General features: G+C 46.8%; 1 protein-coding gene across 4 annotated transcripts in view; it reads left to right on the forward strand.

Moving 5' to 3' along the window:
* LOC146811612 (very long chain fatty acid elongase 4-like) overlaps nt 1-22,127 on the forward strand; it is a 148,850-nt gene that overhangs the window by 64,476 nt on the left and 62,247 nt on the right. For all 4 annotated transcript variants that reach the window (XM_085618584.1, XM_085618585.1, XM_085618582.1 and 1 more), the window contains exons 5-6: nt 8,932-9,012; nt 13,697-13,753. In XM_085618584.1, coding sequence (XP_085474710.1) covers nt 8,932-9,012; nt 13,697-13,753 — 138 coding nt within the window. The remainder of the gene's footprint in view (nt 1-8,931; nt 9,013-13,696; nt 13,754-22,127) is intronic.

The raw sequence follows: 22,127 nt of genomic DNA on the forward strand, positions 1-22,127 counted from the left end.
CCCTAGTATCAGCATCGGAGAACCATCCCTTTGTATCCTGAGCTCTGCTGGAGCCTGTTCCTCTTGTTTGCATAGTGCTTGAACACGGAGGTGCGTTTTCCACACTATTGGCATATTTACCTTTACTCTGAGGAGAGATGTGAAGGCAAACGATGCCGGTGCTTTAGTGGGATAAACGGTTACATTTGAACTGTAGAGGTGACGTTGTGTACACAGTTGGCTTTGCAACTTAAAACCAGTCAACGGCTTCCTTTGTTTTCATGAATAACAACTGCGCAGTCCCATACACACCCCATCCTTGTGAGCGAACACACAATGGGTAAGTCTGGAAAATACCATCAATCGAAAAAAAATGCACTGTGTGCCCCATGCCCATGTCCCTCTGGGCAGGACTTGCAAAGCAGGTGTAACACCTGCAGACCGTTTCACATGAATCAAACTGAACCCACAGGAAAACCTAATGCAGCTGGAAAGTAAACAAAACTTGTTAATGCAAAAAGTACTTCATGTGCAGCCTGGAAACAGCAATTACAAATATAGGGCCGGGTTAGTTGACAAGGTCCAGGTAAAGTGCCCTCTATAAAGTGCATCCAAGAAATCATTTGGCACAGATGGCACATGCCCCTGTTAGCATCTGCCAAGTTGAAGTTGAAAGGGTTTTGTAAAGCGCTCTATTACCAAGCGGTTTCTAGGCGCTGCCAAGCTAATGGTGTCAGAAGGGCGACACCCCAGATTACTAACTGACGACTTATAGGAAGGGATGGTGCACCCAGCCATAAAAATACAGGTATGTAAATCAGTACACATGCACAGATATCTTTATAGAGCCCAATACAGGCATTTCAGCTAGTTTGCCAATTCTGTAAGCACTCACAAACATGGAAAATGAAACCACACTGAGACCACCACAGAGAGACTTCCACATAGAGAACTCCAGGTCACAAGTTTCAATACTTGTTTAACCAGTCTTTCCTCCTTCCTAAGTTAATAGATGTATTAGTAAACTATGATCGATTCCACTACAAATAAAAAAAACGAAAGTAAAAAACAATGTCATTTTCAACACCAAGAGCTCTAACTTTCACAAATGCGAGACCGATTACATTGCAAATGCTTGTTTTCTCCTGCTGCTGCTTTCATGAATCTGGTGGTCAGGATTGGTAATGGCAGGGGTAGCAACTGCTGCCCCGGTGCCCCTTGCGACCACTAAATGATGTCCATGCGAGACGGGCACAACCATTGCATTAACTTGAATCTTTAAACGCCCGTCTCACCTGCTAGATCAATAGACCGCAGAGGTGAGTGCATAAGCTGAAATGGAAAGGAGAGTGTCTCCTGTGCTATGAAGCCGAGGGAAGGAGAGACAGCCAAACAATGAACAAGGTGCCTGAAAGAAATGGAAATAAGTGCGATTGGTTAATTAGCAAATGTAAAGGCTGCTTGGAACCAAGTATAGCTTAATGATGACAAATAATTACTCCTTTTGAAGGGTGCTTGTAAGGATGTTAACAGCTGAGATGTGGAGTGTGTGCTTTTTAGGATACCTAGGAAAATGTTTGCACTATGTGTTATGTGATTGTTTATTGCTGAAATCTATATTTGGAAGCACTTTTTCAAATCTTAAACCTACATCTTTTTGAGCATTTTGGGACAGCCTACCATATACTGTGTGTAATGTAAATTAATATAACGACTTATTCACAGTGCTTTCTGTCACAGGCTGGAACCTCGTAGCCTTAAAAATGCACCAGTTACCATTCCCCACTGCACCAAACAGGATTCAGTTCTGTGGCTTTCTGGGTACACACAGACATCGGCAATCATCACATTACCCATTAGAGGTGTCATAACGTAAAAATGCATTTCCCAGTGATTTGATTGACTTTCATTTATTCATTTTTTAAGGTGTGTGTTATTTTATATGCAGTTACCTGAAGGTCAACAAAATATGCACAACATATTTGGTTATTTTAAGAATTGTTTTTGACCCCGTGCTCATTGCATTCAGGATCACAGTTCCCATAGATGTTTAGGTCTCGCCTAGTGACGCAGCGCATGCGTTGCCCGCCTTGGCGAGATCTATTGTCGTCGACTTGGATGTCGAAGGGGGACAGGAGATGTGCACTTGCCTGGACAGCCGATGCGTCTCTATCAGCTTGCCCCTGGACGGAAGATGGGCACGCGCACAGCTTCTCTTCACTTTAAAGCGCTCCCACTGAGCGATTTCACTTTTGCGCGCTCGATCTCAGCCTTCCTTTTCTGCGCTTGCCAGGCAGATGGGCACGCGCACGGCGTCTCTTCACTTTTGAGAGCTTCCACCGCGCGCTTTCAGTTTTGCACGCTTGATCTCAGCCTGTCTTTTCTGCGCTTGCCAAGTCAGACAATGACAAATACATTCTCGTCCCTAAAAATGCACGCAGGTGCCAACCACCTGCAACCACTACTTAGATTAAGCAATGGGGCTTGTTTGTTGATGTTACGAGATCTCTATCATCACCTAACAGTAATCTCGCGTCAGTCTGAGCCAGACACAGGCCTGCGTCACACTGTGTACTGGCACCACGCCTTCTTTGGCACTGCTGCATGTACAAGTCGCCCCTTTACCGCCCCGCAGCTGCTGCCGGAGGGCCTGGCCCAGGGCTTCCCGCACAGCCTGCTCTTCGTCACGGTAAGAGCTCCTCGGAGCGTTGCATGTGTTGTGTTGTATCATCACTCTAGCTCAAAGATAGCCATGCATAAACATCACACCACTCTTGCACTTTCGGCTTTGTGTAAATGTATGGCCGGGTAAACCTGGAGGTGGGCACACAGATCTTGTGATACAACTTAAACCATATTTCACAGAAAGGGTGAGCTGTTTGGTTTCACTCGTAGCCTGATCACTTTCTGCTCGCATCCACTAAAGGGCGTGCGCTCTGGTTAAAGTTTGTGTGGTAGCGGCAAACTTCATCCTTTCTAGTTTACTTTCAGTAGCACTTGATTGGCCAGGTCAGAATATGGACATGCTGCTCTTTTGGGTGCCGTCTCCCCTCAGGCAGCATCAGCCAGGGCATCTATCACACACACACAGGTGTCTGTTATCCTGCCTCCGTCTCCCTGACAGCAAACACTTCCAGCGGGAGAGCATAGTGGCATTTAACAGGTTTCATTTTCAGTTGTTCTCAGCAGTGTGTGCAACCGAGTATACAGCTGAGATTTAAAGTCGATGCAGGAGAGATGTTTTGAGTTTTGTACTGCTTTAGGTGCCCTTGCATTGTAGCCCAGTTGACTTCATCCGTTACCCTGCACCCACCTCATCTTACTGGGGTGTCAGCACCCCTCATATCTCCTAGCAGTCCTTGCACTGCTGTTCAAGCTGTGTGCGCTCTGAGGGGGCAGCTGTCACTGCTATCTATCCAGTACCAGTTGTGCGTGTACCATTTGCACTGCTGTTTAAACAATGTATGCTATGTTTTTTTTGGGGGGGGGGGCATTTTTCACTGCTACAGCCTATTACTACTATGTATAAGTTTACACTGCTATACAAGGTGTGTGCAGATGTCGCCGATACCTTTTGTGTGTATACAGTTTGCGCTGCTGTCCAAGCTGTGTACTTTGAGGTCACTGCTTCTTCCTGTCCCTCCCTGTGTCCATCAGGCCCCTTCTGCTTTCATTTTCAAACAGGCCATTACTTCACAAGGTAGCGTACTACCCATTTGCTCATACAGTACTGCGCCGTTAATCCTGCTTTTGATAGATCAGGCTAATTTGTACTGCCTTAACACACGATAGTGCCTTAACATACAGACTTTTGTTCGACCTTTGTTCGCTCTCTGTTTCCCTTCCCATACAGTCTCTCCAACCTCCATTCTGTGACAAGGCTGGTCAAAGCCAAACGTTGCTATGCACTGACACTGTATGTGTTTCAAGCCACTATTAAAAAAAAAAAATACATTAATATGCATAGCACGCATTATCCTACTGGGCGCTCCCTCCCTCCCTGTCTCCATCAGGGCCCTTCTGCTTTTATTATATGCCGCTGCTATTCGCTTTCCCATTTGCTCACTCGCTCCTTCCTTCCCTTCCCATACAGTCTCTCCACCCTCCATTCTGTGCCAAGGCTGGTCAAAGGCAAACGTTGCTATCCACGGACACTGTATGTGTTTTAAGCCAATATTAACAAGCATTTGCAATGCAATAGGTCTCGCATTTACGCAAGTTTAAGCTATTGACATTGCAAATAACAATGCCTTTTATATTTGTTTTCGTTTCAAAAACATAAATAAAAGGCATTGTCATTTACAATGCCAATAGCTTTAACTCGTGTAACCGCGAGACCTATTGCATTGCAAATGCTTGTTTTTAATGCGCTTCGATCGCTGGTCATTACTGACTGATAGAAAGTGTTTGTTCATGAGTCAACAGTCAGCTCTTTAACTAGTATGGTCAACTCGCCTGCTTTTGTAAAGCCAAATAGGCGCGGACCTGCACACTCACTCAGGGTTCCTGAAATGATGGAAGGGCCTACAGTAGACTTTAAGGGGAAGAGGGTGAGGGTGTTACGGCCTGGCCAGAGCTGCCTACTTTAGAACGTGGAACTAGGTTCAAGTCCCGGCGTCGGCTCAACGTCCTGTGATCCTGGGAAAATCACGTAATCTCCACTTACCTAACAAATAAAACAGATCTAAATCTATGTAATGCTATTGGTGCCCATGTAAATCGCGCCAATGCCAAAGGACCGAGTTCGCGCTATATAAAACTACAAAAAGCTCTCCTGTTTCTTTTTACCCCTAAACGAGACCCATAGCCTCAGCCTGGCGAAAGCAGCGCATGCGCTGCTCTGACATGCAGAGGCCTTTTGGAATCGATACGATTCCAGCGTGCACGTGGGGAGACAAACGAGACAGAAGATGTGCACGTGGGGTTTGGATGCTTTACTGATGGTGTGATACACTGGGGACTTTTTTTTCCGCCGCCTGTAAAGGCAGTCCCTGCGTGTACATCTTCTGTCAATCCCATGACGGGCCGCGCTTGTTTATCTAGACATCCTTTTGCCATCACTTGTTTATGATTCCTCCTGCATTTCCCCATTCCACCCCACTCTCTGCCCTCCCCGTCTCCCATCCAATCCTCTTACTTCCCCGATTTCCTTCTCCTAAGCCCCTCCCATGTTTCCTCCTCCCCTCTCTCCTCTTCCCTACCTCGCCACCCCGTTACTCCCTCTCCCCTCTTTCTTTCTATCGGCTCCTCCGCTAGTTCCCAGAGCCCCTCTTCTTGTCTCGTGTTGCCTTGCTCCTCCATGCTGCCCCTCTGCTGGCTTGTTGGGTCTCTGTCTGGCGAAAGCAGAGCATGCGCTGCACTGCCATGCAGAGGCCTTTTGGAATTCATATGATTCCAGTGTGCACGCGGGGAGACTAACAAGACAGAAGATGTGCAAGCGGGGATTGGATACTTTACTGGCGGCTTGATAAACTGGGGACTTTTTTTCCCGCCGCCAGTAAAAGCAGTCCCCGCGTGCACATCTTCTGTCCGTCCCATGACGGGCCGCGCTTGTTTATATAGACATCCTTCTGCCGTCCCTTGTTTATGATCCCTCCTGCATTTCCCCATTCCACCCCACTCTCTGCCCTCCCCGTCTCCCATCCAATCCTCTTACTTCCCCGATTTCCTTCTCCTAAGCCTTTCTCACGTTTCCTCCTCCCCTCTCTCCTCCTCCCTACCTCGCCACCCCGTTACTCCCCCTCCCCTCTTTCTTTCTATCGGCTCCTCCGCTAGTTTCCGGAGCCCCTCTTCTTGTCCCGTGTTTCCTTGCCCCCCCATGCTGCCCCTCTGCTGGCTTGGGGCTGCCCCGCCGGCTCCAGTTTCTGCACTTATCATGGCTGAAAGCGGACACCCCTCTGGGCTTTACTTGTGATGAAGTTTGAGTCAGTTGGGCGCGCACTACGCCTTGTGTGTAAACACCCCAGTCAGCTGCGGGTAGACACACACCCTTCGCACCCCCCACGAGGCCCTGGCTCTCTGGAGCTGGGCACTGCCCGACCTCCCTGGCTGGTCCTGGTAAGTCCCTCGGAGTGATCCCCTTGCAGCATGGCATGGTGACATCCGGGCCTATACATGCCAGGGCCGCGTCTGTTCTCACCTCTGGTCGGTCTTACCTTTCTACCCTCGTTGTGCTGACCTCTGCCTGTCCTAACATCTGCCCTGCTCCCTGTATGTCCCCACCTTTGAGTGTCCTCGCAGGGTGTGCGTCATCTTGCCTGTGTGCCCAACTCTGACTGGCGTCATATGTGTCCTCGCCTCTGCATGTCGTCACTTCTACCCTCGCAGCGCCCACGCTCTCGCTACCCTCACCTGCCCGCTCTTACAGTGGCCACCCCTGTCTGACCTCCTGAGCGCTCACCTGCCTGTCCTCACCTCTGTCTAACCTTGCCTCTACCTATGTCACTCACTTGTTTGCCTTCTGACTGCCTACCTCTCACTGCTATCAACCATGCCCTATGCTTTTCCTCTCCTGCACACCTGTTTGGCTTTATTGTGCCCATCTATTAACTCCTCACATATGCCGTGGTTCTGCCTGTCCTAGTCACTAATTGTCCTCCCTTCTATCCTTGCCTCAGCCTGCCCTGCTCACCTGTCTGCCCTATCTGTGCCAATCACTTCCTGCCCTAATGAGGTTATCTCTCCCTGTACTCGCCTCTACTGACCTCACCTGTCTGCCCTCAGCTTTCCCTGCCCCACTCACCTGTCTAGCTCTGCCCATCTCTCAGTAGACTCACCTGTGCCTTTCCATACCTTCCCGAAACTCTGCGCTCACCTCTGCTTGTCATCACCTCTGTCTGACCTTCTCACCTGTGTGTGTGTTAATTGTGCTCTCCACTGCCATCATCTCTTCCTGTCCCACTTACACTTGTCTCTGCCCCCACTGTGTCCTCCGCTCCTCCTACCCATGCCCTGACGGTGCCCACCTCTGACTGCCCTCTTTGAGCTCACACCTGCCCAGGGCTTTAAGTGGGATGAAAAAACTGGGGGGACTCTCAAGGGGGCGTGGCTAATGTAATTAAGGGCGTGGCTTAAAACCACATACCTAAAAATGTTGTGCTTAGCACAGAGTGCCGCCCGACTGGTATTTTGCTGTTTCTGTCATTGCATCCAGATATATGATACAACAAGTAACAGCATACCTACAGTCAGGACTATTGGCTTTGTCAATGATTGTTAGTTGCATAAGATAAATAAGCAGCAACTGTAGCCTGTATATAATATTGAATAAACTTCCACATAAAGCCCTGGTGACACCACGACAATGTTGCTGCTCCTGAGTTCCGAAAAGAGAAGAGAAATCCAGAGAGAAAATGACTCTCTTCAAAGGATTTCCCTTCCCCTATAATGCTAAAAAAACCAGACGGACCTCCTGTGCTAGGGCACAAAACAGAGCCCGATAGAGACCCGTTTCGAGGCCTCCTTAAAAAACTGCCAGTGCTCAGACCAGGTGAGACCGGCCCACTTAAAGCCCTGTCCCTGCCTGAACCCGCCAGCCTTCCCTCGTTTCTGAGTCTCCCATCTCCATGGCGACCTCCTCTGATTGTCATATATTCTGCCCAGGCCTCCGACCTCACTGACTGTCCTCAGGTCAGTCCGGGACTCTGCCTGTCCTATTCAATGACTGTCCTTCCCTCTGCCCTCACCTCGTCCTCTTTTACCACCTGCCCCTCCTCACGCTGTCCACTTCGTCTTCTACCCTCGGCTTCTCCTAATGGCTGCCTGTCCTCACCTTTGGCTAGGCTTCTCCATGCCCCACTCACCTGTCTGCCACCAGTGTGCCCGCCTCTGCCTGTCCTTACCTGTCTGCCCTCACTGTGCCTGCACTCTTTTCTAAGTACAACTCTGTCCCCCTGCCAGGCTCACCTCTGGCTGCACCCGCCTCTGCCTCCCAGGACCTGTACCTCCTCGCTTGCCTCCTCCTACCTGTCCCCGCCTCTCTCCACCCGTACCTGTCCTCTTTGTGCTGTCTGCCCTCACATGTCCCCCTCATGTGTTCACCGCTGCCTGTCCTGACCTCTGCGTGTCCTCGCTTCTGTCTGCCCAGAAGTCATTCTTAACATTTCTTTCTCCTCTCATTTCCGTCCACAGCTCTGTCTGCCCGAAGGTTTGCTTATATCCCTACGTTGGTGTTTTGATGGCAAAAATGAAATACAACAATATCACATAGGCTGTAAGCAACTGCACTACTTGTGGGTTTTTTTAACAAGGAGATGAGTAATAGAGTCTCAGCCGGTTGGAATGTGGCAGACACCATGTCATCCCAGAACAAGCATTGAAAATGTAATAGGTCTCGCCTTTGATTAAGTTAAAGCCGTTTGCTTTGCTAATGGTATTGTATAGCAAAGCAAATGGCTTTAACTTAATGAAAGGTGAGACCTATTGCATTTTTAACACTTGTTTCATGTGGACATGTTAATATATGCTCCTTTCTACTAACATTCGCTCAAAGTCGTCCTCTCTCTTCCGTGGATGAACCGCCGCCTCTCTCCTCGGGTCAAAGACTCCGCTCTGCCCCTTGTCAGTACCTGCAGTGCACTTGCATGAATTCAGCGGGCGAGTCCCAGCTGTGGAGATGGTCATACTGTACTGACCTCAGCAGTTTGTAAAAACCAGTTGAAGAGGCTGGAAAACTAAATGTGAGATTAACTGTTTTAGCATCTCAAACCTTCAAACGACCATATTTGCTTTGTTCTATAATACACAAGCCATGGAAACGGGGAAACCCACCTCAAGTTGGTCGGAAGCAACTAACCTGACCGTCCTTTTAGGTTCTTTACTCACTTAGCCCACTGGATTCTTGCATGGGGCCATTACGTGCTCAGTTCAAAGTGTAGTCAGGTATTATATAACACAACCTAAAGTCTAGAGCTCAAGCACATTGTTTAATATTCTTTCCTCTCTTGTTTTTAGTTCTTGGTGACTTCTGTTCGTGCCAATTACAGCTACCTGTGCCAACCAGTGGACTACAGCCACAGTGAGCTCGCACTGCGGGTAAGATCTCAGACAGGGCCCCTTTAAACTGTATTCTGGGAAGAGTTTTCACCCACAGTCGGATTGCAGGCACTGCCATCTCTGTTCACGTGGCGGGAACGCCTCTGCAGAGCGAATGTTGTTCTGAGCTGCACAAAGGGCACTGTTTGTACAAGACGACGTCGCCGACTACAAACAGAGGTGTCATTGATTGTTAACTGCATAATGCGTAATACACATCCCATTGTTGCTAACATGTGTAATGTGGGCCCTTGGCAGCCTTCCAGCTGGAACACGCATGAGATTCGAGCCCACAGAGATGCCATTCATTGTTGACGAGCGCTGCCAGGCCGTGCACTCCTTAACCATGTGACACTGGACACACAAGGCTCCCCTGGGAGAAGAACTGTGGAGCTAATATAGTGAAAGAATACTTGTAAATGTTGTGCATTTGTCCTGCCAGGTTGTAAATCAAATGAAGGGGTGTGTGTGTGTGGGGAGGGGGCTAGATGAAGATGTACTTGAAGAAGGGGTAAATAAGGGAGTAGTACAATATACAGGGTCATTGGGAACATATCTGCATGGGACACGTGTGCAAAGATTTCAGCCCTTTAGGGTGCAAAAGATGACATCTAGCCAGCATTATTGCAGTCAGTGAGTCGGTATAACAAGAGAACCCATAACGTGTATTATAATATTTACTGAGGCGAGAGAAGGAATTAAAGAAAAACTGCTGAAGACCATGCTCTGAAAATGTCTAGAGCAGGGAAAAGTGGCTTAGAAATGTAATCCGGACTCTGAGTTCGGTCTAGACGAGCCTGAGGTCTGCTATGGGCATCATAGTGTTCAGAAGTTTCCTCTCTTTCCTGTGGTGTCTCCCTGAGGTGGTTTTGAGGTGTATCTCCCCGAGGTGGTTTGGCGGTGTTTCTCCCCGAGATGGTTTGGAGGTGTATCTCCCAGAGGTGGTTTGAAGGTGTATCTCCCCGAGGTGGTTTGAAGGTGTATCTCCCCGAGGTGGTTTGGAGGTGTATCTCCCCAGGCTGGTTTGGAGGTGTTTCTCCCCGAGATGGTTTGGAGGTGTATCTCCCCAGGGTGGTTTGGAGGTGTTTCTCCCAGAGATGGTTTGGAGGTGTATCTCCCCAAGGTGGCTTGGAGGTGTTTCTTACTGAAATGGTGTGGAGGTGTTTTAGCTCCAACCCTTTTATCCCTGTACGTTAATCAGGTGGCAGATCTTTTGTGTTCTTTGCCAGCTGATGCCCCATCTCTGGCGAACCCAAAAATTGCCACACTGCTATTCGCCGACGATACCCTACTGATCTCCAAAACTCCCATGGGTCTCCAAAAACGTTTAAACCATTTTAAGGCATTCTGTGATGAGAGGGGTTTGGTTATTAATTCCTCCAAAACCAAGCTAATGATGTGCAACCCGCACAAATCTTTTAAGGGAAATATACTCCTGGATAATGACCCGCTGGAGAGGGTTAGTTCATTTGATTACTTGGGTATTTGACTATTGGAGGGAATGGCTTGGAAGAGACATTTAGAGAAGGTCTCCTTGAAACTAACTCAGCTCACTGGGGCACTGAGTAGGGAGCATCGCTTGTCGTATACTAGGCCCGTAGCCCCTGCTCTCAAATTGTAGAACTGCAAGGCTGTAACCAGTGCCCTTTATGGGGCAGAGCTGTGGGGCACAGCATCCTCTAATGAGCTTGCAGCTGTGGAAAACAAGTTCCTTAGGATCCTGATATCCCTTCCTTTAAGCAAACCTCTTCTCCAGTCTTAAGTTTGATCTGGGTATTAAGTCCATCAAAGATCTTGCGAGGCTTCGCCCACTGTTATTTTGGTATAGATTGGCCTCTACCTCTGATTTGGCACACTATGCAGCTGCTTTTTGCGAGGTCTCAAATTTGGACACCGCAAATAAAATTGCCTGGATTAAACAAGTAAATGTTTTACTGTCTAGCATTGGCTTGTCAGCCCAGGCCATCAGCCAACCACCTTCATACCCAAGAAGTCAAGTCAAACTTTTGTATTGGGCTTGGGTCGATGAAAAAATCTTTCGGGAAAAACATCTTGGCAGCCTAACATATGCTTTCATCGATCTGAAACCCAGTTGTCGTCTAGAAAGCTACTTTGATATTATTAAGGTCCCAGCTGACAGGAAGTTGTACACACAGATTAGACATGGCAGCTTACCAATTAATGCTTTTAGTACCTCCTGGCAGAATAACAGACCTCATCCTAAGGGCTGCCCTTCTTGTCCATGTCCACTTGAATCTATTGGTCATGTACTTTTTCCTGCAAAGCATACGCAAAGCCAAGACGCAAATGGCTAGCTCATGTGTGTAGAGAATTAGGGACCCGAAGCTCTAAAGTTGCCCTACGGCTACTAAAATCAGATGCCAGACCTCTTTTCGCCTGTGCCACTGCAAAATATTTAGGTCACTTTTGGGCGATCAGAAGGATGGCACAACCCATAAGGCCAACTGGCATGAATAGATAAAATAGGTTGTGCTGACTAATCAAGATTGCCCTGATTAAGTAATGCTGTTTTTTAAATTCTTTAAATTGTTTTACGATTCTATTTTATGTATTTTATTCAGGTTTCTGTGATTAGTCTTGGCACCTTGCCCTTTTGCTTAAGGGTTTAATGTGAGGGTTTTTTACCTGGAAATTGAGTTGTATAAATATTAATGACACACTTGCACTTTTGCCACATAATTATGTTAGTGAGACCCAAGTCATGGACTCTGTGGATACTGTTTTATTCATATGATGCTAATATCCTTTTAATGTCAACTTGAGCGCTTTTATTTCTTATTTGCATATTGTCTTCGGAAACGCTCTTTTTATTCCAAATGACATTCGTGATCTGTACGGTCGCTTCTTTTATGGTTTGTTAAATCGAAATAAAGGAATTTTGATGATGGTTTGGAGGTGTATCTCCCCGAGGTGGTTTGGAGGTGTATCTCCCCGAGGTGGTTTGGAGGTGTTTCTCCCCGAGATGGTTTGGAGGTGTTTCTCTCCGAGATGGTTTGGAGGTGTATCTCCCCAACAGGTGGTGCCACATATCAGTCTTCTGTTGTGTCTCCCTTGTTGTGATGTTCTGCCAGTTCTCACTAGTTGGAAACTTTACTTTCCTACGCCTGGTAGAAGATGACTCTGCTTGCTCTTCTCTCCGATCCTTACATTTCTTGAGGCTACCCTCAATCTGACCCTCACGCTGCCATTGATAACCTTCGTACTCCTGTTGCAAAACATCACCTGCCATTGGCAGTAACCAATATTGTTCTTTACTACACACCCACTCTCAGCCATTACTAGCTCTCAAATGTGTAGCATGGGATCTTTCCACAGTAATTTCTCATGCCCTGTGACAGATGTTACCAGCTGCCTGGTGTGCTTCCCCTGCCCTACTTGCTAATTGCTTAAGGTGCTTACACGATGCCCAGTGCTTCCATCCATGGCCTGTTGCCTTTCCCTCCCACCCCCAACCTTGTTGTACTTTCCCATTTGTTTGGGGCTTCCACTAGATTTTGGTGCCTACTTTGTAGCTTTTGGAACATCACTGTAAAGAATGAATGTGATTCTTTTTCTCTCTGACTGGAAATAAGAGTTCCAGATAGCATCCTCTTATTTTCTAAAATTGCTTTAGTTGCAGCATTCATGTTTACAGTGGTCTGCTGAGGCCAATTTGGGTTTGCCTTCACCAGAGTACACCATGAGTCACATAGCCAGCACCCGCTGGTGGATACCTGATGGTCAAATGGACATCCATGTTTCTTTCACTGAATCCTTTATGAATCTTTAAAAATGGCTTCCATAGTGGTCACAGATTCTTGTTAAACTGTTTTATTGATAAGAAAAAGCATCAGTGCAAATTACATGCAGTAGAATTTATATGTCCACAGTTGAGGACAAGACATTGGCATCATCTCCGTACATACATTGTATAGAGTATTACATATGTCCGCTACCTGTATACTAATTACACATATATGACCCGGAACCATTCATACTCTACCATAATGCTATGTTGGGGTCACGCATATACCTATGTGTTGTAACAGATTCTTGAAATGTAGTTAGGCCTCCCCTTTCACTCACGTAGATTACCTCTTCGGTAACATTCGGCCTTTAGTCAGTCAATAATACTTTTATTTGATTTCTTCAAAATCAGAAAAGGGTGGAGCAATCCACCGAGGTACATGAGACATCAAAGCAATCAATCCATTAAAAATGAAAACACATCAGAATACATATAGTAGAAGAGCGAACTTCTGAATAAATAGATTTCAAACTAACTTCGGCCTTTAATTTGCAGGTTATACATGTGGTAGCTTAGTGCATATATCCTTGTCCATTTTTTCCATAATTAACTTGAAATGCAGTATGTACCACCTTTGTGCTATCTGGTATCTCCAGACCCACACCAGGGGGAGTCTTGCCTTTAATGAGCAGGTTAGTTACCAAAAGAACTGTCCCTGGAGGCCTTCAAGAAAGGACCGAATTTAAGACAAAATGTCTCCCTGCAGGCGAGTGTCCAGTTCTAGAAAACTATCTCCCAAGAGCCTGGGCACAAGTTAATTCTCTGCCATATGATGAGCATCCTTTGCACATACTTGGGCTTGAATGCATGGTAATATGGCTTTTTCTACTTAAATTGTGCCTACCTCTAATGCTTTTTCCCTCCTCTTTTATTCAGATGGCCAGAGTTTGCTGGTGGTTTTTCTTCTCCAAGGTCATTGAACTGCTGGATACGGTGAGAACCTGTGTTGAGATTATAGTGCCAGGCACGCCTGCTAAGTCAAGCTCCCCTCGGATATTTCTATATGCTTCATCGTCCACACTTGTCTCCATCACATGACTGCTCTGCCTCAATGAGCTTGGTTTGGTCTGATTCATCACAATCTGCTCTTCGTAAAGATGCTTGGTCCGTTACATTAATTGGGTGAGCGGTGGGGTGACCGAGATAGGACCATCGCCTAAATGCTAAAATATGTATATTGTGTATCATTTCATATCACAGCAATGTCCGAACTACACAGGCTGCCCGTAGACACAAATAAAAACCAATTGACAAACCCAAAACTATATATCCTCTATTTACCAAGGCATTGTAAATGAAATGTCTGGTGCTTTGAGGACTCTTAACATTCGCGCAGCATCACGTTAGATAGAGCAGCAGGAGAGGGTGTTTTTTTAAAACTCCAAGCAGTTGTATGACAGTCTGGTAATAATGTAACTGTTGTGGCTCACACGATGTCTGATTGTGTGCCTCTCCTTCAGTTTTCACTCCGCAGCTAGTGCGGACTCTGCCATCACCTATGGGGCCAGTAGCTTACCAAATTTGGGTAAGCTCCTTTACCATTGTGACGACTATGGTCATTTTAATTGGATCCAGCCTGAATTACCTTTGTGTATCTTGGGTGAGATGTGAAGCGTCAATTCACAAATGTGTCACCTGCTTGTGTGCACGTCTGTCCTCCTTGTTATGTTGCTCTTTCACTGATGGGCATGATATTGGCTTTGGCGTGCAAAGAATCATGAGAGCCTAATGCATTATTTTTTTTTTATATGGGTAGAACAGTCAGCATACCCTTATTTGTTTTCAATTAATTTCTCCTCCCTACATTTGCTTCCTTCCCTTCCTCTAAGTCGGTTTTTAGACATCTACAGGTATACCCTACTCACAGAGTGTTAGTTTTTTTCATGTGATTGGATATTTTTCTATAATTATCACATTCACTTTCCCGACCACTCGAAAATTAGGTTTATTGGTCCTGATGAATTGCCCCGATCAATAGTGAAGGGAAACAGCTTTAACAACACAGTCAGAACCACGCATGCCTTTACAATGCAGGCTTTACAACGCATGCATCTTTACCACACATGCCTTTACAACGAAAATGTAAGTATTTCGCAGGTAAGTGTAATATATGTGTGGATGTGTGTGCATATATATATATATTCACAGAAAAAACCATAGGTTTCAGAGGTGTTATAGTTAGCTGCCCATTTCACTCGTAAAAACCATAGAAATTCCTCCGTTATAGTTAGCAGAACTAACTATAACTCACGCGCCCGCAATGCACTGCTGATGATGTCACATATTGCATCATTCATGACATGGTCAGTGACATCACTGATGACATCACTGATGACATCTCAAATGACATCACTGATGACATCACTGATGACTTCATTCACTGAATGTGGTTTAGTTTGAAATTTAAAATGTGTAATATATATACCAATCTGTATTGAAGATTGAGTGGATATGTAACTGTCTGGATGGAGGATTTAGTAGCTGTCTGACTGTCTTTTTAAGTGAGTAATTAAAAGTGTCTCACTTAATACATGGATTAGTAACGAAACTATGTGAATGTGTGCAGCACTGTCTCTGTTGTTGTATAACATGCTGCCTCAGTTGGTCACTAACTACATGAGTGTGTATATTAGTTATTGATTAGTTGGGTGAGTATTTATATGGGACACTGAGTTTGTGTGTGGTTGGATGGGGTGTGTGTAACTCTATGCATAGATGTGTGAATGGTTGATTGACTAGGTGTATGGGTTTAAGAGTGCATGTGGAAACAGTTGTTTGGGTGACTGAGTGTATTTATTTCTGTGTTGGTGAGCGAATATATGTTTAGTTGTACATCTTCAACAAAGTAAAAAAATAAAAGGCATTGTATGTGAGAGTTGGTGTATATAAATAAGCTTGTGTAAGAGTCAGTGATTGTGAGAGTAAATATATGAATGAGTGTATAATTGTAATGGTGCTTTTTTAACATATTAACGATGAGTCACTATGTGATTGAATAAATGAGGTGTTGTTGGATAATTGTGCAAGTGAGTAAATTTAAGTGCGATAAATTTTTTTCATCAGTGAGTAGGATGACTGCATAACTGACTAAGATGACTGCTGATGTGTCAATGTCTATATATGTGTATAAGTGCATTTGATAGTGTTCTATTAATTAATGACTGCATGTATAGACGATTCTGTTGTTGAATGGGTAGTTGTGTGTGTAGACTTAGGAATCAGTGAGTGGGTATGTAGTAACTGGTATTGGTGTGTCAATGGTTTCAAATATGGTACTCTGTATTTTACAGTGAGTGATGAAAGGTTATAATAGTGTATGATGTGGTGTATCGGATTGTCAAGTGGATGATGTCATCAGTGATGTCATTTGAGATGTCATCAGTGATGTCATCAGTGATGTCACTGACCATGTCATGAATGATGCAATATGTGACATCATCAGCAGTGCATTGCGGGCGCGTGAGTTATAGTTAGCAGAACTAACTATAACAGAGGAATTTCTATGATTTTGTACGAGTGAAATGGGCAGCTAACTATAACACCCCTGAAACCTATGGTTTTTTCTGTGAATTTCTAAGGTTTTTTAAATGCTAATTTCTAACTACAACGTCTCTGAAACCTATGTTTTTTTTCAGTGAATTTCAAAGGTTTTTTAAATGCTAACTTTTAAGTGTGATAGTACTTATATCTATTTTTTGTACTGATTTTCTACAGTTTTTTAACTGTTTATTTATAAATATTTTATTCATTAAATAACATATATTTTTCTGAAAATTGCAAAAAAACATTTTTTAATTAAAACTGAAATATTGATTAATTTTCTTGTTTTCATTTTTTATTTTAATATATTTATATCATTTTCTTTGAAAAAAAATTCAATTTTTTTTCACAGTCGCGCACTCAAAGTGTACACATCACGGTGGGTGCGCGCATTCTAGCCGCCATTTTAGAAAAGTCATGAAGGATCCGTGTATGGTGTGCGACGGCTGCATGTTTTTCAGTTACATCATATACATTTAATATCACGTGATATGCGCGATTGGTATGCGACCAGTCTGCGACTCCTGCTCCCGCGCATTCGCGACACATGCGCATTACGGTACAAGATGGTTCGAGGCATATGAGCTGCAGATTGTACACTTAGCATAGGTCGCCATCTGGTGTTGGGCCCGGATGTTTGCAGTTTGTTTTTCTTCTTGGACCGTCTTTGGAAGTCACGAGTTTGGTGACTCCTCCTTCGGTCCGTACTGCGCATGGGCTTCGGCTCCATCCTCAGATTGTTTTTTTCCGCCATCGGGCTCGGATGTGATACTTCGTGCTCCGGCTTCGAACTTCTACGGTTCCAGCCTCGACGGAAAATCCTCGATTCTTCGAGTTCCTTCATCATCTTCATCTCTCGAAGCGGCACTTTTTTCCATCCCGTACATCGACACCGGCCTTCGGGCCCTCCGCGACTCCGGTCCCGGCCGATGGAAAGGACTCCGTTTAAAAAGTGCCCAAAATGTGGGTCTAAATTTCCCCACACCGACCTCCATCAGGTGTGTAACCTTTGCCTCTCTCCGGAACACGAGGCCAGAGATTGCCCCGCCTGCAAGTCTTTTCGATCGAAGAAAACGATCCGAGATCGAAGAGCTCGACGCACCATGGCGCACTCATCCTCGACAGTTCCACCGGACATCTTCGGAGACGACGCCGAAGATTCGGGGCAGACACACACCGAACTGGGAGAAGACATCGTCAGCGCTTCCGAGGCCGACGACTCCGACCCGGAGGACGTAACACCAGGACAGCGGGCCGTGAGTACAATGCCCCCTCCCAGCCCCGCACCGAAAACCAAAGAGACTCCGGTTACTCCCTCGCCTGCCGGCCTGGGCAAAACCAAGACAAAAGCCTCGATCACCCCACCTTCGGGCCCGGTGTCGAAGCACTCAAAGTCTCACGGCAGCTCGGGATCGAGCCAGCCGACGCCCGGTGCCGATAAACACCATTCGGCACCGAAGCCTGCAAAATCCAGCTCGACTCCGAAACCACCGGTGCCGAAGCCTGGACACTCGGCGCCGACCAAACCCAAACAGAAATCGGTCGGCACCGATGCTCCGGCGCCGAAACAGCATTCGACGCCGAAACACACGGAGACCTCGAAAAAGCATGGCGTACACAGAACGTCGAAACCTCTGGTTCCGAAATCGCCGGTGCCGACAGACGACTCGGCGCCATTGGCTCTGTTTACACCAGACCCTTTGCAAAAGACTTTGTCCAGAGATCCAAAGACTGGCCTTTTGACTGTGATTGCTAAGAAGCGTCGCCTTGAGGCTCCGGCTCCTCCTCCTCCACCCAAAAAGAGGGACTCAGCTACTTCTCCACTTAGAGTACCCTCCCCACTGCCACCCCCCCTCCCACCACCACCCCCTCCACCTTTACCTCACTACGATCCGGCCCCAAATCCCGATGACGGGGACCCGGACACTGACCCAGGGGACGCCCCAATGGATTCCACTCCACCAGGGACCCCAGATCCATGGGAGGATTATAATAACCCTGACGTACCTAATGTTCCTCAAGACGACCTATACCCATCAAGGCCGTCTCCTCCAGAGGACTCTTTAGGCTTTCACCATTTAGTGCAGAGAGCAGCACACTACCATGGGGTGGACATGCACACTGAACCAGTGGAAGAAGACTTCCTACTGGATACATTTGATTCACAAGACCGTTCCACTGCTATTTTACCCATGCTTAAGGGTGTCACCAAGCATGCTTCAGAGGTATTCAAAGACCCTGTCAGAGCCAGAGTACTAAACCCTAGAATAGAGAAGAAGTACAAGGCGGCACCCACAGACCCTGCATACATCAAGGGCCCTGCTCCTCTAGATTCCCTAGTTGTCTCCACAGCTAGAAAGCGGGCTAACTCACAATCCTCAGGAGATGCCCCGCCACCAGACAAGGAATCTAAACTTCTGGACGCGTCTGGTAAACGCACCGCTTACCAGGCTGCAAACATGTGGCGCATTGCAAATACACAAGCACTGCTTGCGCGATATGATAGAGCACACTATGATGAACTAGAGGCTCTTATGCAGCACCTTCCAGAAAAATACAAGCGCCAAGCGCATGACCTGATACAGGAGGGCAAACTAATCACAAACACCTCCATTAAGTGTGCCCTCGATGCAGCAGACACTGCTTCTAGAGCCATAAACACCAGTGTCCTGCTTCGCCGACATGCCTGGCTCAGGATATCAGGGTTCAAGCCTGAGGTCCAGACATCAATACTTAATCACACCTTTGACCAGCAAACACTCTTTGGCCCAAAGGTAGACGAAGCGCTAGAAAAAATGAAGAAAGATACAGACACAGCGAAGTCTATGGGAGCGCTCCAAACGCAAACATCTAAGCGTTCCTTTCGACGCTCGTCCTTTCGTGGCACAGGTAGAGGCTCCTCCACCGATAATGCCTCTACCTCCTACAAATCCCCTCCTCAAAATACCTTTTCAAAGGGCAACCAAAGAGGTGGTTACAGAGGCAACAACAATAAGGGCAGGGGCAAAACCAACAATACCCGTTCTGCCACCCCACCCGCACAATGACTCCCCTTCGCTCCCCCCAGACCATTCCACTCCGGTCGGGGGCAGACTACAAGATTTTATCCACGTATGGGAGTCCATAACATCGGACAAATGGGTGACCCAAATCATTCGGTCAGGGTACTGTCTCGAACTAACATCTACCCCACCCAATATCCCACCAAGGCACCGTCCAATGTCCCAAGAGCATTCCACACTGCTCAAACAAGAGGTACTCTCGCTCCTCCAGAAACATGCTATAGAGCAGGTACCCGTCAATCAACGAAATCTAGGGGTCTACTCCCTATACTTCTTAATCCCAAAGAAAGACGAGACCCTCAGACCCATTCTGGATCTCCGGCCTCTAAATGCCTACATACATTCAGACCACTTTCACATGGTCACCTTACAACAAGTCCTCCCACTCCTCTGTCAGGGAGACTTTCTCACAACACTGGATCTGAAAGACGCGTACTTTCACATTCCAATACACCCCTCTCACAGGAAATACCTCAGGTTCGTGGTGGACGGGCAACATTTCCAATTCAAGGTTCTCCCCTTCGGGGTCACCACTGCACCACGGGTGTTTACCAAATGCCTAGCAGTAGTAGCAGCACACCTAAGACGTCAACATATTCACGTCTTCCCTTACTTAGACGACTGGCTGATAAAAGCCGCGTCCTACCACCGATGCGTGCAACATACAAACAGCACCATCCAACTGCTTCATCAGCTAGGCTTCACGGTGAACTACCAAAAGTCCCACCTCATACCATCTCACACAAAGCAATATCTCGGGGCCACTATAGACACCTCCAAGGGTATTGCCTATCCAAACTCAGCCAGAATCACAAGCATTCAAGCCTTACGCAAAACATTCCTTCCTCAGCACTCTCTTCCAGCAAGAGTGTTTATGAAGCTCATAGGAATGATGGCGTCTTGCATCTTCATAGTGCCCCATGCAAGACTCCACATGCGTCCACTTCAGGAGTGCCTAGCACAACAGTGGAACCAGGCCCAGGGTCAGCTAACGGATCTGGTGTTGGTGGACGGCCGCACACATCACTCTCTGCAGTGGTGGAACACCACAAACCTTTCCAAGGGACGGCCGTTCCTGGACCCGGTTCCTCAAGTGACTCTAACAGCGGACGCATCGCTCTCCGGCTGGGGAGCGCACCTCCTACACCTCACCATGCAAGGTCTATGGACGCCACAGCAAAAAACGCTCCACATCAACCATCTGGAGCTTTTGGCGATCTTTCTAGCCCTAAAATCTTTCCAAAAACAGATTTCAGGCAAAGCAGTCCTCATTCGCACAGACAACATGACTGCGATGTATTATATACAGAAACAGGGGGGGACACACTCTCCCCAGCTCTCCCGCTTAGCCCAGAGCATATGGAGATGGGCAATTCCCCAAAACATTTTTCTCCTGGCACAGCATGTTCCAGGCATACAAAACACCATAGCAGATCTGCTCAGCAGACAGACTCAACAACTACACGAATGGGAACTGCATCCACAAGTTCTTCACCCATTCTTCCAACAGTGGGGGCATCCTCAAATAGACCTCTTCGCCACCCACGAAAACAAAAAATGCCCAAGCTTCGCCGCCAGATACCCACACCCATTGTCCAAGGGCAATGCGATATGGATGAACTGGTCAGGCAGATTTGCATACGCCTTTCCACCTCTCCCACTAATTCCATTAGTGGTCAGGAAGCTACAACAGCACTCCCTCACACTCATTCTGATAGCTCCAACGTGGGCCAGACAGCCGTGGTACACCACGCTACTACAACTGTCAGTGGTACCACATCAAAAACTGTACCTTTCCCCATGCCTCCTAACCCAGAACCATGGAGAAATCAGGCACCCGGACCCAGCTCAGCTCAACCTGGCGATCTGGCTCCTGAAATCTTAGAATTCGGTTACCTTAACCTTCCCCCTGATTGCATGAACATCATCATGGAAGCCAGACGTCCTACCACTAGAGCATGCTATGCCGCAAAGTGGAAAAGATTTGTAATCTACTGCCGTAACAATACAATCAACCCTCTAGATGCATCCATACAGCACATCATATGCTATCTGCTCCATCTTCACAGGTGTAACCTGGCGTATTCATCCATACGCCTACACCTAGCAGCGATCGCTGCCTATCTACAAAACAGACAGCATTTGTCACTCTTCAGAGTGCCCGCTATTAAAGCCTTCATGGAAGGCCTTAAACGAGTAATTCCTCCCAGGGCACCACCCTCCCCTGTATGGAATCTAAATTTGGTCCTTACACGACTAATGGGTCCACCCTTCGAACCAATGCACAAATGTGAGCTACAATTTCTCACCTGGAAAACAGCTTTCCTTGTAGCGATCACTTCCCTTAGAAGGGTTGGTGAAATACAAGCGTTCACCATACAGGAACCCTACATACAAATGCATCACAGCAAGGTCATACTTCGAACTAACCCGAAGTTCCTGCCCAAAGTAATTACCCCCTTCCACCTCAATCAATCAGTGGAATTACCTGTCTTCTTTTCGCAACCCCAATCTGTTGCGGAAAGGGCCTTACACACACTAGATGTGAAAAGGGCGTTGCTATATTACATACAAAGAACGCAACCCTTCAGGAAGACCAAACAGTTGTTCGTTTCCTTTTCTCCACCACATAAAGGCAACCCCATCTCAAAATCAGGGATAGCTAGGTGGATTGTAAAATGCATACAAATTTGCTATCAGAAGGC

Source organism: Triturus cristatus, chromosome 7 (assembly GCF_964204655.1).
Source record: "Triturus cristatus chromosome 7, aTriCri1.1, whole genome shotgun sequence".
In the NCBI taxonomy this organism is placed as follows: Eukaryota; Metazoa; Chordata; class Amphibia; order Caudata; family Salamandridae; genus Triturus; species Triturus cristatus.